The sequence below is a fragment of the Scardinius erythrophthalmus genome (genome assembly GCF_964197995.2).
Source record: "Scardinius erythrophthalmus genome assembly, chromosome: 13".
Taxonomy (NCBI): Eukaryota; Metazoa; Chordata; class Actinopteri; order Cypriniformes; family Leuciscidae; genus Scardinius; species Scardinius erythrophthalmus.
In genome coordinates, this window is record NC_138233.1 from 6,441,936 (window position 1) to 6,460,841 (window position 18,906).

The window sequence follows — 18,906 nt, forward strand, 5'->3', positions numbered from 1 at the left end:
TGTTAGTTTGTCTGTATGAGACTAGCAGTAAGCTAGATCAACATTAGAATAACATACAGATCCTATTATAACATTTTATCATTGTTGAACTATAAAACATTGATTAGTTTTATGTAAATGTGCTCACCTATTTAATAAAGTACATGTAGGAGCGGTCGAAGTCTCGGACATGGAGCTCTCGTTTATATACTGTCTATGGGAGCTCTCGGCATCTCGAAAACACCGCGCTGATATTGATTCTCGTTTTAGTTCTCCTTTTTTTATCCAAAGTCTGCTTGCCATGGTCCGTAATGTTTGAACGAAACAACAACAGCGTGCAAATAGACATTGCGAACTTCAAAGTTGTCCGCATCAGTCGCTTTGGTTACTATCAGACGGCTCTGGTTCATAATTCTGGTTGCTATGGCAGCACGAGCGGAAACCAGGGACAACGCGGATATGACGCCATTGGCGGCGACAAAACGGGAATAAAGAAACGGGACGTTTCTCGAATTAAATTACAAATTTCTCCTGGTTTGAAAGTTGTTGGAAACAGTCGGGATAATGTAAGTACACAACTAAAATAAATATATAACATAGGAATAGTGATTTTTGCTATTTTTAAAGCAAAAAAGTTACATATTGTGCCTTTAAAGACAATAGCTATTTTTGCAAAACTGCTTGGTGATAGTATTGGCACAAAAATGGATTGAAAAAGCAAAATAACCAAATTTAGGCCAAATTCTGAGATCATAACAGAACGACTCTTGCTTAAGTAACCATGGAAAATATTGAGGTCATGTGACAAGATTGTGGATAAATATAACAAGGACATGCATTATTTGTTTTCTGTCTTGTTTTCTCACAATCTTGACTTATTTTTCTAATTTTCTCTATATATCGTAACATACTGAATACATTTTTCATGTTTTTGAAAGAAGTCTCTTAAAGGCTACATTTACTCGAATAACAACACAGTAAAACAATTTAAAAGAACTGCTTTCTATTTGAATGTATTTAAAAATGTAATCAATTCCCATGATGCAAAGCTGAATTTTCAGCATCATTACTCCAGTCTTCAGTGTCACATGATCCTTCAGAAATCATGCTGATTTGCTGCTCAAGAAACATTTCTTATTATCATTGCTAACAACAGATGTGAGGCTTAATATTATTGTGGAAATTTCTTTCAAAAACATAAAACAAAAACAAAAAAAAAGTAATTAGTTCAAATGTTTGACTGGTAGCATATACAATATATACTGTATAATGCACTTAGACATCCAAGAGAAAACAAGTCAAGTTCATGACAAAGCAAGACAGAAAACATAATAATGCATGGCCTTTCAGGGCTTCTGTACTGTCTTAAATAGGCAATATACAGTATATGAGCAGCACATGTGGTAAATATTATGCTTATTATAATGAGGTTTTCTTTCTCTCCCTTCAACCAGTAAATTAGAAAGCACTGCTTATACATTTATGTTGTAAACAGCATGGTATGGCATGGAGAGCAGTTAATGATTCATTAGATGAACCGTGCTGCTTCATTAACATGTGGAATAATAGAGCCGAGTCGAACCAGTGAGACTGTATCCTACTGTATCTCCATAAACACTCACACACAGGCATACCAGAACATCCAGACTCTTTCATGTGTGCATGAGGGTCTAAGAATACACACGCACATTTGATCTAATTAATCAAATAATAATTTAATTAATTTTATAGATTCGATTAAATCAGTCAGATTGTACCATATATGCTATGTGTTTTATGTCGCATTTTAACATAGCGGTGGAATGGATTCATTCAAAAGCAGTCTGCTAAGATCACCCGAAATATCAGAAGGACCTCAGTGTCACACAATTAGTGCATTGGTCTCCAGAACACCAGTACTGAACAGCAAATCAGTTCCATGAAGGAATAGCTCACCCAAAAACAACTTGTCTTCATGTTGGTCCAAACCTGCATGACTTACTTTCTTCTGTGGAACACAAAAGGAGATTTCTTATGTTCTTCATCTTTTCCACACAGTGAAAATATATTGTTGCCATCTATGGTTCTTTGAAGAACTTTTAAAAGCCAAGGAAATTTTCCAATGCACAAACATTTCTTTGTAGTGGAAAGAGGTTCATTGAACTACTTTTGATTAAAATGTTCTTTCAGGAATCAAAATTGGTTCTTCTATGGCATCGCTGCACAACCCCCTTTTTGGCACTTCATCATTTTTAAGGGCTGTCAAGCTCCAAAAAGCAAAAATAAAATAAAAAATAAAATAAACTGTAGTCTGTATGACTATTTTCATGTCAAACAATAGCTTTGTGTGACAAACAGGCCAAAATGCAATTGTTATTTGTCAAACTCTTTTGCCATGTATAGGGATGCACTGACATTTCGGCTACTGAAACTTTGTGGCCAAAAACTGCTATTTTTGATTACTGAAATGGTTTTGGAGGGACGAAATCAATCGCCGAAACAGATGTTTAAATTAACGCTTCACCGATGGCACATTTTGGCAGTGTTCAGCGTCTATTTCGTGCAAACAACGCGTATCAGCTACACAGTTAAACATGTCAGCTGTGTGGACACTACTGGATTGACAATATTAATTTCTTGATTTTAATCGGTAATGATATGGTTTCTTAAATCTAAAATCTTATAGTCAGTGCTGTTTTCTGTTGATGCATGAACAAAACTTCGCTAAACATTTGTAGCGTACCTGCCATCCAATAATTACGAAAAGCTTTGTTGCTTTTGATATAAAGCAAAGTCTCAACTTTAAAATCTGTTGATTTTATTACGAAATTCAAACAATAAATGTCGTTTCGAGGCTCTTTAATACATCGTAACAGATCACAGATCAAACACATGTGAACTGATCATCTCTTCTGCTTTACTACTGGTTATAGCACCAAATAAACATGGGTGAACATCAGAAGAAATGTTGAAAGATACAATACAACTTATTGAAATGAATCCTCTCTCATGTAATCACTCAACCAGTGTTTTAACCGGGGAAAGATGTCAATAAAACATACATACAGTGACTATACAATGCCACTTAAAAAAGCTATTCAGAAAGCTATTCAATGTTCATAAACCCATTAGTTAGCTAGAAAAATAACTATAGAGAAGAGCATTTTGCTAAATATATGAACGGTATTAAATATTCATTACATTTTTATTTAACCTAGTGATGTCTTGATTATTTAATGTATGTTTGATTAAAACAAGACAAGTTATTACAGTATATTGCCATTTAAATGTTTATATTTCACGAACAAACTGGCGTAGAAACAATTCTGTTGATAAAAAAACTGCCTTGTGTGGCTACTGCTTCAGGTTTAGCTATTTGAGTGTTGATTATTCAATAAGTTTGAATAATTAATTGATTATTGATTTAATATTTATTTTTTGTTTTGGTTTTCGGCCAAGTGCATCCTGAATTTTCGGTTTCATCTCATAATTTTCATTTTTGGTGCATCCCTAGCCATATCACATTCACATCTATAAAAAAAAAAAAAATGAAAAATGTCAGTTTCTCACACAAAGCTATCATATGGCTTCAAAGTCATTTGACCTTCTTTAATGATGCTTTTTTTGGTTGTCATTTTTTGTTCCACACTGTAAAAAATTATTGTTGGTTTAACTTAAAAAAGTAAGTTACCTGGTTGCCTTAATTGTTTAATTTCAATGAAAATACAATGAAGGAGATTGGTTTAATCAATAGAAACTCAAAATATTATGTTATCTGAACCACATTAATTAACTAAGTTGATTTGACAAAAGATAATAAGTTGTGATTACAAATAATGAAAATAATGTTTTACAGTGCATGGGACCATTTTTGAGTGATCTATTCCTTTAACATTGACTTTTTGTGACAACTAATAGTTGGTGGATAATGAAGACCTCAACCAATCACGGTTTAAATCCAATTTACACATACAAAAACAGCCCTATGTGGATTGGTGGAGGTTTTCGTCGTCCTCTGGATCTTCTACAACATCAGTCTGTTTAACCCTCTTATTGTTCTAAATGACTCCAGCAGCATCTGGACCTGTCGGCTCATGCCGTGCGCTTCATTTGGTGAAATCCTTCCTATGCCACATGTCCTTGTTTATAGCAGAGAATGTATCAGCTATAAGACAAAAAAATACTGAAACAAAAATTAAAACTCAAATCGAACTAAACTAAAAACAAGCCATTCAACTTCAAAAACAAAGAGAGAAAACCATAATGTGTGCTTTAACGACTTAATTTGTAACAACGAAAATTCTTTTAGTCTCTTTAAAAATAAAAGACATGCATATGTGTTTTCACTGATCAGCACACGCTCCCTTCCAGCGTTCTCTCTCTCGGTGAGAAAACACAGAATAGATACCATTCATGAAAGAACTGAAAGAAATACTATGTCAGAAATATGTCTTCTTGGCAGACATCCGCAAGGTCAGTTCAGATCTATTGGGTTTCCGAAAAAGGTTCTTCGAAAGAAGGATTTTTTCCCCCGGAAGTGTCTCCATATAAAAATAGACTAAACGGCCCTGGTATTGTTTTTTTTTTCTATTTAGTAGCATTGTTCCTTCTTCAGTGTGTCCGGCGATAAATAGGACAGACCGGGAAATATGGCTATTCAAGACAACAGATAAATCTATTGGATTGTTTTTTAATGTAATTATTTTTTACTTATTATAATATATCCACATGCTTAATCTTGTGTACGGCCCTTTTGATAAACAACAAAAAAGTTATCTTCTGTGCGCTCGTCCAGTTTTGTCTGCCGTAATAGAATTTCGTTTCTTGGAATTGCTTGGAACAACGGTTGAAGTAATCCTTATGAGGGCTCTTTATTTCATTTGTTCAGCGAGTTGTAGAAAAAAAAAAAGGGTGTTCCTGTTAGCCTCCCTTGGCCTCCATGGTTTCTTTGGATAAGTAAACCACCCAGTACACCATATTGAATGCCCCAAAGGACACTGGGAATAAAATACGTGCATATTCGTCGATCTTGCTGGCTCCTCCGGTCGCAGGAGCGGCAGGTTGAGGTGCGGCCTTGGCTTCCTTCTTTTTAATATTTTCTAATTTCGGCCCGAGGAGATGGTGAAGAGGGGCGGAGCCAGCGGTCGCTCCGGGCGACGGTTTCTCTGGAACTGTTGGCGTTGAGGGCGGGGCTGGCGGTGTGGTCTTGGTGGCGGAGGATAAAGTGGCTGCATTTGATTGGCTGGCAGAACTGGGGCTTAGACGTGACTGGCTGGAGAAACTGCTGGTACCCTCTGAGGTGGAAGATGATTGGCTGGTCAGAGTTGGTTTGGATGTGGCTGCGGCGCTCTTGCTAGACGTTTCGGTTCTTTGGGCTTTCTTGGAGTCCGGTTGAGACTGAATGCTGGAGTTGACGCGTTTTCGCAGGTTGCCGTTGGTGTCCGAGGTTTGCTGTTGGGTAAAAGAGAGAAAATGTAACTAAAGTGCACAACGGATGGTGGGTAACCAAACAATTGGGTAACCAATAGGGGTTGCACGACTACTGATTTCTGCTAGTCGATTTCTTATCAAAACAATACTCGAGTTACTCGACTACTCGTGGTTCATGCTACTGTAAATTAAAAGACATGAAATAGCTAGATCTTATCAATAAACATTTATTAATTCATAGCCTAATGCAACAATTACATAAGTAAACTATCAAAACATTATAATTATGACATTTCATTTTAAAATTTTCATGTAACAGTCTAAAGACAAATAAATAGCCGTTCTTGCCTTTCATTTCAGACGTCTGCTTCTAGGGGCCGTTCACATATCGCGTCTTTTTTGCGCTCAAGGTCGTTATTTCAAATGTAGGCGAGCGCGCTCATAATGGAAGCAACGTGGTGCGCTAGTTTTTCCAGGCGGGTTTTTCCTTCTCATCTCCAGAAATAGGCTATATCTAGTAGTAAAGCTAATGCAAGGGCTAGAAATCAATTAATCATTTGCTGATACTTCTTCGTCGTCATCATTGAGAGCGCAGTTCATAGTTGCATAGCAACGACAGGCCGCGCTTTCCACACGTTTTTAGACGCAATATGTGAACGGCCTCTTGCAGAGTTGGCCAATTACAATATTTTTGTCATCCTTGATGAAATACTTCCACACATCTGACGTGTGGTGTCTGTTGGTGACGTTCGCTATTTTTAATTCATTTAATGGACGCTCGAGTAGTCGATTGTTTCCAACAGCGTCGACTAGTGGTTGAAATAGTCGATCTATCGACTACTCGACTAGTCTATGCAAGCCCTAGTAACTAAACAGTGACTTCATACTATGGAAGTTAAGGGGGACCATTAACTGTTTGGTTACCCATATATATAAATAACTTATTTTGTGTTCAGCCGAAGAAATAAATTCATAAAGGTTTGGAACAACTTGAAGGTGAGTAAATAATGGCAGAATAAAAATATTTGGGTGAACTATCCCATTAAACTGGATGCTGACAGTAACTTTAAACATAAAGCAAGCAGAGATGGAGAAAAAAACTGTAATATGAGGCAATATGAAATCAAGTTTTGGTTTAATAATACTTTCTAAATGTTTTGATGACACTATTGCATTGCCATATCTACATTGCGTTTTTAATGAGAAGACATGCAAGAGTCTCCCAACAGTCTCTGACACAAACTATTCAAAGCAAATTCATAAATTAAGGAAACCATTGTATTGCAGCAAAAATAATGTCTCTTTACACACAAATAATATTTCTGTTTGCAGAATAATTAAAAGCATCATTGAAGACATTTTAAAGGAGATATCAGGGACTGAATGTGTCCCATGCAGCGAGCAGCACGTGTCTGTAATGTGCAACCGAGCAGACGTCACGCTTGCAGTAACGTTCAGGGCTGTAAGGAGCTTTTATGATCAGATGGTTTGCTGTTTGTGGGTGTACGGAGGAGGAGGAGGGTGGAGCTATTCTATAAACAGCTTTTTTCATATAAATAAGGACAAGAGATGAGTCCACTCAGTGTGTGTATATGTGTGTGTGTGTGTGTGTATATGTGTATGTCTGTGGCCTGGTAAATTATGGGAACAAAATATCACCTCAAAGATGCAATATTCAAAATCCTTGTCCTTGTGAGGAAATGTTTTGGTCCCCATGAGGAAAATAGCTTATTAATCAAATCAAGTGATGTTTTTTGACAATGTAAAAATGCAGAAAGTTTTCTGTGATGGGTAGGTGTAGGAGTAGGGTTAGGGGAGATAATACTTTTTGTACAGTATAAAAATCATTATATCTATGGAAAGTCTATTGTAAGTCCCCATAAAACATGACAACACAACAGTAAAATGAATAAGCAGATTATGATTCAGATGAACAGTAGCAGTGTCCTCTCTGACATCTGTAGAGAAACCTGAAGTGTGAATGTGAAATTCCTGATTGAAAGTGCATTTTTATGAGTTTTCTGTATAACACTTTTAATGACCCGCTTTCTGTCTTCTTGGCCATACTGTATGAGGAAACTATATATATATATATATATATATATATATATATATATATATATATATATATATATATATATATATATATATATATATATATATATATATATATAAAACACTATTACACTAAATCACACAAATTACTTAAAGTATATGGAATAGAGTACAGTACAGTGCTGTTCTGTACATGAGCTAAACACGTACACTGGGATCATAGTGAACAGAGATCTTTCTTTCTCTCACTGGACCTGATAGCCCAGTTTTACCCTCATATTTTTCACCATTTCCTCTGATAAATGAACAGTTGGCAAAGTGTAATTGGTGTCTTGTGGTGTGTGGAAAATATGTTAGAGCAAGCTGTGAGGAGAGAAGAAAGAGACTCAATACAACAGCTCTGTGAGACGTAAGCTGTGTACAAATAGAATGAATAGAACCTTGATAGAATGAACTACATTTGATGAATAACTTACTTGTCATGTAGGTATGCAGGTGTGCAACATAAATATATTCCTACACACACCTCATGCTTTGACCTATGATCAGACCCACAAGGAACATTTGCCACTTTCTTAGGGCCTTTCACACCAAGGACGATAACTATAATGATTAAGAGTTTTAGTAATCGCTCAAATGTAAAAGAATAGCAGAGTCCACACCACAACTATAACAATAACGATAAAGAGGAACGATATCGTTGGAATCACTTTCAGAATTTTTTTTTCAGCTGATAAATGTTGATAAAAAAAAACATTGACAGCCAATCAGAATCCATTCTGCTTTAAAGAGCATTTTTACGCGTCAGACGACAAAGCTCCAGCTCGTGTTTATAATAAACAGAGTGATATTGTGCTTTGGTGTGGACACTAATATAGATATAGTTATCTGTATAGTTATTATTTTTGTTGTAACCAGGCTTTAAATCTGTAGTTAAACAAGTACTTAGTATTTCACCACAACAAGTAACTACTTTTTTTCCTGGCATCTACTGCACTTTTTCCCCCAGTACTCTGTTGGATAGCAAAGTGTCTGCGGCTTGAACGGTTCAAATCTCAGCAGATGCCGAACTCGGACGCAGGGATTCAAAAGGATTGCTGGAATCCTACCCATAATGCAGAGTTCTCATCATTTCCCTGATAATTTGTATCCTTTGCTTATTTTCTCTCTTTCAGCGCTCTGTCTGTCTACGTAAAGAACATTTTCTTTTCAGTTTTTTTTTTCCTTTCTTTTACAGAATAGGAAAACCTATTAAAGGCAGCTCATTAATCCGTGGCCGTTCTGTGGTCAGCACATACACAGACTTAAATTGCTCCATACTGGGATTTTCTCTTAATGTGATTTAATGGGTTCAGATAAAGCATATAAAAACACAAGAGGGAATTGCGCTCGCTGATAGTGCCATTTATATGCAAGCACTGTCTGAGAAAATGCCCCATTAAGATGCTGTAATTCGTCCTGTTACTTTCTAAATCATCGTATTTAAAAAAAAGAAAGAACAAGTATTGCATATCAAAATTTAAAACTACCGGCAAAAGTTTGGAATAATAATAATTATTTTTAATGTATTTGAAAGAAGCCTCTTATGCTCACTATGGCTGCATTTATTTGATCAAAAATACAGAAAAAAAAAACTAAATCGAAATAACTGTTTTCTATTATAATATATTTTAAAATGTATTTTATTCCTGTGATCAAAGCTGAATTTTCAGCATTATTACTCCAATCTTCAGTGTCACCTGATCCTTCAGAAATTTGCTGCTCAAAAATGATTTCTCATTATTATCAATGTTGAAACAGTTGTGCTACTTCAAATTTTTGTGGAAACTGTGATTTTTTTTATTATTATTAGATTAGATTATTTGATAAATAGAAAGTTCAAAAGAGCAGCAATTTATTAAAGAAATCTTTTGTAACATTATAAATGTCTTTACTGTCACTTTGATCATTTGAATTAGTCTCTTCTGAATACAGTTTCTTCATATAAAAAAGTAATTCCAAACTTTTGACTGGTACTGTAGTTAGTGAAAGTCTAGCTATGAAATTATGAAGCAGTCCTGAACATTAGGAATGTGAGTGCTGAGATAATGCCGATGAATTCCCAGGCTGGATTATTTGTAACGTGTGTGAAGTCAAGCGTACAGTAGTTCCCGCTGTGTTGAGCTCACCGACTGAGTCATACGAGCTCCGTTAACCTGCATCTGCTGAGATTTTCCACATTCACTGTAAAGAACCCCATCCTTTTACTCTGCGAACATGTGTTATGATGAGCAGAAGACAGAGAGAGGGAGAAAAGGAGGAAGAGAAATATTGGTGATTTGAAAGGCTTACAGAGAGCCACCATTAGATAAGGGACATTAACATCTTCAACAGCCTGTAAAAATGAACGACCAGAAAACAGGCCCGTAATACATCACGTCAACAGTCAGACACACTCTCACTAAGTCTCACAGCTGTCAGCATGTGCCACTTCTAATCCGCCATCTCAGCTTACGCACATTATCCCAGCAAAAAGACCAAATCCACAGCGCATAAGCACACTCGCAATGTGCTGCTCTATCAGCTGTAATTAAACTAGCATCCGTTTTGTGACGTTTACGCGACAAAACTCCCATGATGCCCCAACGGTGGCTCATCTTACTCGATTAAAACACAAAAATACAAAAACAAATGGCTTGACTTTGTGTTGCTCTTTCCTTAGCTCCTTTACTTTTATGCATACACATTATGCTTCTGTACACAGATCATTTATTTTATTGCAGAAGTGTTAAGATGAAACCGTGGGCCTTTTTTGGGCCGAATCTCAAAACCTGCACTGTAAAACATTATTTTCATTATTTGTAATCACAACTTATCTTTTGTCAAATCAACTTAGTTAATTAATGTGGTTCAGATAACATAATATTTCTATTGATTAAATCAATCTCCTTCATTGTATTAACTAAAAATTTTGAGTTCATTGAAATTAAACAATTAAGGCAACCAGGTAACTTACTTTTTTTAAGTTAAACCAACAATAATTTTGTTACAGTGTGTGAAGAACAAGGACAGGTCATTTAACCTAAAATCAAAAGAAAATATAAATAATGAGAAACTATATTTTGCTTCAGGAAAATGAAGACTATTAACATTTGTTGTATTGCAACATTATTTACCTGACAAATTTGCACAGATTATTATGAGTGCAATGTGGAAAAATAATGATATTTAGAAGCGTTTATGCATTATATGCAGTATACATGTTATACTGCGTATAATTTAGGGTTAAAATACATTTAAATGAAATACACAAATTACAATTATGTATCTTTTTTTTTTTTGACTGAAAACGAGTTTCGAAAATCTAATGAGAATCACAGAGAATGAGAATTACCAAAAAAAAAAAAAAAAACTCAAACTCAAAAGGATGCATTACAGTAATGATATTTTTGAAGAAAAAATATTCTTAATTGCCAAAAAGGTAATGCACATGCAAAAAACCCAAATGGTTCTTAAAATAGCTTTTGTTTTCATTATGCACGATGAAACACAATATCTTATTTTACATATACAATTTAGTTTCCATGCATTTTGTGAGCTGCTGATAGAAAATAGCTATTAAACTTGCCATTAAATGCTACTGGTTGAGACTGTAATAAGATGCAAGACTTGTGAGACCAAAATACTCTTCCCATCATTCTTTTTGGCAGCACCCGAATGATAAAATACAGGTTGCACCAACCATCTTTGTAAGTAAAAATGTGCCAGTGCGTCCACTTTTTCCCCATTGAAAATCACTTGAACGCACATAACATCATAATTATGTCTTTGGAGCTTGTAATAAGAACCTCTCAGGAGGAGTTAAAGGCATCATTAGAACTGCAGCGCAACGTGGCGCATTAATAAATGAACTGATGTACAGCGTAACAGCTATTTTACACAGTTTCAGACACGGCTCATCCCATCAAATGTTAAAGCCATAACTGTGTGTTTTATGATATAGATAGATGTAGTGTTTGTAATCTCACCTGTAGAACCTCCTCTGTGTCTTTGGCTTTGCCTGACGCTGCGGAGCTCTTGGCACTGGCGGCAGCGGCGGCCTGTTTTCTCTTGGCTCTCTCCGCCTGTGCGTTGGTGAAGTAGTTCACGGCGGCAAACTCGATGAGAGCAGAGAAGACGAAAGCAAAACACACTGCGATGAACCAATCCATGGCCGTGGCGTACGAGACCTTGGGCAGAGAGTGACGTGCGCTGATGCTGAGGGTCGTCATCGTGAGCACCGTGGTGATTCCTGGGAGAAACACAAAGAGGAGAGTACATTAAATAGGTCCTATTATGCTTTGTTTACATTTTCAGCTTTCTTTAGTGTGTAATGTTGCTGTTTCAGCATGAAAAAGGTCTGCAAAGTTACAAAGCACAAAGTCAATCCAAAGGGAGTTATTCTCTATATCAGTGTCTTTTTATGAACTCCCTGAAACGCCTCGATTGTAGTCTTGAGTTTTCTTCCTGGAACTAACACGTCACAATAATCCTCATTTAAATAATTAAGTACGCCCAATGCGTACGCAAAATAAAGGGGGCGGGGCCTGATTGAGTTAGTCAGTAGTGTGTTGAAACTTACAATTATGGTAAGGGGTGGGACATTTCACAAACACGCTGGAAGTAATTGACCAATCAGAACACACTGGTCCAGCCGACCAATCAGAGCACATTGCACTTTACAGAAGGAGGGGCTTCATAGAGACAGGAACTAAACAGTGTTACTGCCAGACTGGGAAGAGACGAGCTGAAACAATGGAGAATATGTACAAACTAAGTAATATGTTTTTAAGAAAATGTGTGAATGTATGCATACAATTCTGATACAAACTCCTGCCGACCATGTTATCTGATATCATTTTGTCTGCAACAATTAAGCTATGGTAATTAAGATGGTCTGTACTGGTGGTTGTATGGAATACTATTTTACAAAGGTTTAAAGGAAATAAAAAAAGTTAATATTAGTCATAAATAAAAACAGTTAATATTACTCATAAATATTGGTTTTTAAATGTTAAATTATTTCTACTCAATTTTATTTGTTAATGTACAGTACCAGATGCAGATTTACTTAATTTTTTGACTTGCCTTTACTCAATTCATACAGTATATTTCATTGATTCCGCAGCTTTAAAATTTGAGTGCAAAAATGTTTCACCAAAAAAATTTAGTAAATCATAGTTAAACTTTTTAGAGTTTAATGAGTTGAGTATAAACATTCTGCTCTTTATGCTTAATTTCTTATGTAAAACTGTTTCACCTGTGACTGCAAATCAACAAACTGTTTGAGTATCATTCCAATAGTCCATAAGTGTCTATTAGTGATAATAATTCCTTTATTCTCTCCTCTTTCCGGTTTCTCTTAGGAGTTCATTAAAACTGACCACCATGAAACAACGTAATTTGCTGAGAGTTTAAAATCAATGAGCAAAACTATTAGTGCCCCATTAGTTTATCACAAAAGTCCATAACATTAGGCTAACAGAAGCAACTGGATATAAAGACACAATAAAGCACAATGAAACAATAATTGAAAGAAAATATTCAAGTAGAAGAGATCTTCCACTTTAAAGCAGTATCGGATTATATAATCTTATGCATTTCCATAAAACAGGACACTCACTCTTAAAAATAAAGGAGGTTTATCACCTGGCATCAATGGTTCAATGAAGAGCCTTTAACAATCATGGAGCCTTTCCATTGCACAAAAGTTTTTTTCTTCTTCTTCTTTTCTAATAATAAAATGGTTAATTTTAAGAAGTGTTCGCGGAAAGGTTGTTTGGGGAACCAAAAATGGTTCTTCTATGGCATCACTGCAAAAACCCTCTTTATTTTTAAGAGCTAATAAAAATAAAATAAAAAAAATGATTGATTTTATCCTTCAAGAATTGTTTGCATCATGAAAACAGTTGAGAAACAAAGGGATTTGTGATGTCAATCAAAAAAGATGGTTATTTCAGCCGTTGCTTCAACATTTTGCTTGGAATATCATGCACATCAAAAAAATATGGGAACAATTTCTTATTTTATGGTAATATTACCAATGTAATTACTTTACTTTTTTTGGTAATTTTTACAATGTTTACCAATTACTTATTTACCAATGTTCTTCACCTCACAATGTTCAGCTTGCAGAACTTCTCCCAACATTCACGTGTTGGTCAATCTACAGGTTTATTTGGTTCATGGGGTCATCCCAAACGAGGTGTTCTATAGCAGTAACACTCTGAACCACCAGGGGGAGTCAGGAATTCACTCTTAACCTGAATGTCTTAAGTTGGAAGCGTTTCTGCCACAGAGCAGTGAGCATGCCAGACGTGAGTCACACACATACACCGACACACAAATACACACAATCACGGAGGCAGCCAGTATCCCTTCTCCTCCCACACACACACACACACACACACACACACACACAGAATCTCTCTCGACTCACACATACACCCACATGCACACGCTAATAAAACATAAGAAAACACACACACAAACCTCTTGCACATAAAGCCAACCCCGCACACAAGACTAACACACTCTCCTACATATTTTCTCTGTATTCTTGAGTTTGCAAGTGCCTGCAGACGTTAGAAATAAACATGGACATGAAAAGACACTTTCACACTAATAATTTGTTGTTTGTTGGTTGGCGTGACAGCTGTTTTCTGAACCACTCGAGTCCACTTGAAACGAAGCCTGTCAAGAACATGTCTGGGTCATATTTCAGCAACAACAACAAAAAAATCAATGTTTATGACCATTTCTATTTTTTGTATTTGCATTATTTGTATGACATTAAGCACATGTGCCCTCAGTTTTTAATATCGTAATGTTTTTTTTTTTTTTACTGTAATGTGTAAATAAATTATACATGATGGTATTTGTTGTACTGCCTTATGCTGATTTAGAGTTTTTCTCAATTGCTAAAACACTAAAACCCATTGGCTGAACAAAGTTCTCAGTTGCCTGAACTCATTTAGCTAATTGTGCAGTCTGTTGTCAATACCTTAAACCATTTCACATGGTAAAACACAATTTGTAGATCTCACTGAGACTTTTCAGCAAAACTCTAAACACATTCTCATTCTCAAAACACATTCTGCACTGTAATGCACATGTCATCCATACTGGTAAACACAAGTGGCAACGCTCAAATACAAATAGAGAACACACGGCATTGATTGAACACAACCACTCAAAACTGATTTAACCTGTTTCAAATGATGCCCAAAGACAAGAAGAAGCACACTGATCACATGTTTACTCCTCTGATGTTTGTCCCTTTTAGTATTGTATACTGTAGTGCATTGTAGGCTGTATACAGTACAATGAACAAATTGTATGACCCTGAACATTGTGCTTTCCAGTTGTTAACAGTACTGACTGCTCAATAGATTTTGACTGGTTGCAGGTTTATATCAACAAAGTTGATGGTACAGTAAGGTGTCACGGGTACGTCTAAACAGAATAGCAATCCATAGATATCTTTCGAGAACTATATGTTTCGAACAATGTGTTTTCTGTTTTTTGGTGTATTGTTTACTGACTGCTTGATAGTGTACTGTATATCATTTTGATCACTTTGTTTATGATATATTTGAGAGCAGTGTTTGATTTTGAACAGAGATAAAACTGTTTTGAGGCGAAAGTTTCATTTTGAGGAGAGGAGTCAGAGGTTTTGTGAACAGTGCTTGAAGATGAGGTTTTGTGTTTAATGTTTTCAGAAAATGGAGCAAGGTTTCAGAAATTGTGTTTTAGCAATTGGGAAAAACTGTAATAAAAACACTATTTAAGTACTTTTTATACGCTAATACATTACTAAAAATACAATACTATTAATCTAATATTGAAAATCACCTAAGAATTAAAATAAAAACCATTACAATAATGACAATTTGTTGGGAAAGTGTTTAATTGTCCAACAAATTGAAAAAAAATAATTGAAAAAAAATTGAAAAATAAAACCAACTCAATGTCCTAAAATAAACTTAATTTTCTAAATATTTCAAACTATAACAATTTTTATTTCATATATTATTTCACATTATTTAAATATTTTATTTTATATATATATATATATATATATATATATATATATATATATATATATATATATATATATATATATATATATTTGTACTACATTTAACTATTATCTATTAGCCTATAATATACATCATTTATTTTAAATATATTTTTAAATAATATATATTTAAAATATATTTAATTTTATATAGATACTTGTTAAAATGTTGAAAGTTGGTCCTAAAATAGGCTTCATTGTCTTAAAATTTCAAATTTGAAGTTAATGTTATTTATTTATTTATTTATTTATTGAAATAAAATACATATTTGAAATATATAAATATATTGATAGACTGACAGATTGATTGATTGATTGATTGATTTATTGATTGATTGGTTTAGGGGGGGGGGTGAAGTATGACCTGTGCATGGTCTCTCTATATGCACCCTAAAATGCATGTCTCAAAGCTGCTAGTCTGCAGAAATTGCCTTCTGTGAGTATCATTCTTTGCATATCTTACCACATACCTGTGGTAGACAAACACAAGTGCTGTTCTGTGCATGTTAATTTTGTCAAAGGACAAAACTATGAATAAAACAGTGAAGTTAACACCTCTACCTGAGTTACCTAGCTACCATGGTAAACAGGTGCCGCCAGTGCTCACGGTGGCACTCGGATCTGCGGGGGCAGGCCGAGGGATTTGCATCGAACTCGGGTTTAAACCAAAAACTGCCTATAAGATGAGCTCACAGCTCTGGAGAATCATCCACACTCTCTGGAAAACTTCACACGATCACAGCGCACTCACAAACGCCCACATACAGACCGATCTGGAGCGATCAATAGGTACATCACAAGCTACATTTAGCCAGAGGTGCTGGATGTGTTTTTGCTTCTGTTTCACTGCCGAATCCACAGTACTGTGAGAGCTTTGCTTTGGTGCCTTTCTGCTATTGGCTGAGAAAGATGAGGGAGCCGTCGCCAATACAACCAAACACGAAGAATAGAACAAACAAATGGGGTTACAGGGTTCACGGCCTTCAATCAGATGCTAACTAATAGAAAAAGTAACTCATTTAAAGTAAAAGTTCACCTTTAAAGACAATTATGTCAATATTTACTCACCCTTGTGTCCTTTCAAACCAGTTTTGACTATCTTTCTCATATGTAGACTTGGCATGTGAAGATGCGTCGTGTCAGATTTGATGTCAATGACACCAAAAACGTTGGTTCTCAGTAAATTTCTAGGTGAACTATCCGCTTTAAATGGGTCCTATTCTATTTTATATTCTAGTTTATGGCATGGAAAGCATTATTAGCATATGCACATATGCTAATGTCTTCAAGGTTCGACTCGTGTCAAGTTAAATGTATTTGTATGGCATTTTACACAATACACATTGTTCAAACGTAGCTTGTTAATGCTTAGAATGTCTTAATATCTCCCATGTGGCATTTAGCAGAGCTGTATGAATGTAATATAGTTTACTTTCTCCAACGAAACATACAAGCAATCAACCAGGAGAGATTTGCTATATACTATATATACAGGCCCATCACCCCTACACGAGTGTATGTATGCAGATAAAGTTGGACTTCTCATATATACAACTTTGTATAAAGAGCTGAGTGATAACATAGTTTGCATTAACAAAATAAAAAATCAGCAAGTTGAGATTTTATGTATATTATAAATCGCACTTCATGAGTGTACTGTGTGTGAGTGTGCTGTTCTCACATTGAAGCTGAATGACCCATTTTTACAGCTTAAATGGTCTAAGTAGAGAAAAACAAGGCAAGACATTTTATTAAACACTACCAAACTAATTTCAAACTACACTGTGCTGACAAAGGTAGTACAAAAAATCAGTAACTGAGCCTTTAGGAAGCCTTTCCAAAGTACACTAGAGACATAGAGTAGAGAAAGCGAAATATGGAAGCCATCCCAGAACAGATAAACAACAGATCATTGTGGTCTCCTGCTGCGTCCATTCTGCACATGCACCGGCCATCAAAAACCCACCCTGTCATTACCCAGAAACCCCTTCACTAAGCACACTTCCATCTAGGACACGAAAAGCCGCTCCTCTGGCCCGAGTCCAAGCGCACCGCTCTGTTAGTAGCCATCTGAAGGTGGGTCATTGTTACACTTTTCCAGTGGAGAATGAGAGCGTGCTATTCTCAGCATCTCTAGTGCCCCAGGTGAAGTGTGGAGGGAAACAGGAGGTGTGTGCACGAGCGTGTGTGTAGATGTGTTTTTGTCATGTAAAGATAAGGTCACATGCAGCAAACATGAGTGTTCAGGACTGATTGGGCACATGGTGCTAAAGCGATGCCTGCCAGTGGAAACGAGAGCTTGAGCCTTGGGATTGAGCCTCCTAACTATTATGTGGGCAGGTGAACTCATGAACATGAATTTAACAAGCATACACTCACTCACTTTTTTGATCCTGCAACACACACAAAAACCAAACTCTATCATTTTCATAGTACTGGGTATCGCCAATTACCTCATGATATGATACACTTCGTGACAAGCGTTATGATTCAGTAGTTTGTGATGAAGCCAAACCAAACTAACACTTTAACACAAACAGAAAACACCCTTCAGATAGATAGATGGTTATCTCGCTTCACACATATTCTGGGTTAGTAATTAATCCTTGGTTGTCAAGATTTGAGATTTCACACTGTACATACACTACCATTCAAAAGATTTATTAAAGAGGACCTATTACGCTTTTTCAGCTTTTAGTGTGTAATGTTGCTGTTTGAGCATGAAAAAGGTCTGCAAAGTTACAAAGTCACTCCAGCGGGAGTTATTCTCTATATCAGTGTCTGTTTCTGAACTCCCTGAAACACATCGATTGTAGTCTTGAGTTTTCTTCCATGAACAAACACGTCACAATATCTAATTTAAATAATTCCTGCTAAAATCATGCCTGTTTAAGTTAGTTAGTAGTGTGGAAACCTGGGGTTATGGTAAGGGGCGGGACATATCCGAAACACACTCGAAGCCGTTGACCAATCAGAACACACTGGGCCAGCCGACCAATCAGAACACATTGTGTTTTTCGGAAGGAGGGGCTTCATAGAGACAGGAACTAAACAGAGCGTTACTGACAGACTGGGAAGAGACAAGCTGCAACAAAGGAGAATATGTGAAAAATAATGTGTGTTTTTTTTTTTGTTTTTTTTTTTATATATCAAGCTTGGAAACCTATTCTAGTAGATCCCAAAAACAAAGTCAAGTTGCATTTATTTGATCTAAAATAGAGGAAAAACAGTAATATTGTCAAATATTATTAAAATTTTAAATAACTATATTTTAAAAGGTTATGTATTCAATAAAGATGAATTTTCAGCATCATTACTCCAGTCTTCAGTGTCACATGATCCTTCAGAAATCATTCCAATATGCT

At 35.8% G+C, this 18,906-nt stretch overlaps 1 protein-coding gene across 1 annotated transcript in view; it reads right to left on the minus strand.

The window, feature by feature from the left end:
• Nucleotides 1-4,878: 4,878 nt before the first annotated feature.
• Nucleotides 4,879-18,906, minus strand: part of gabra4 (gamma-aminobutyric acid type A receptor subunit alpha4) — a gene marked incomplete at both ends in the record, with an annotated part of 29,482 nt that continues 15,454 nt past the window's right edge. Inside the window, 2 exons of the mRNA XM_081382300.1 lie at nucleotides 4,879-5,409; nucleotides 11,451-11,713. Coding sequence (XP_081238426.1) covers nucleotides 4,879-5,409; nucleotides 11,451-11,713 — 794 coding nt within the window. The remainder of the gene's footprint in view (nucleotides 5,410-11,450; nucleotides 11,714-18,906) is intronic.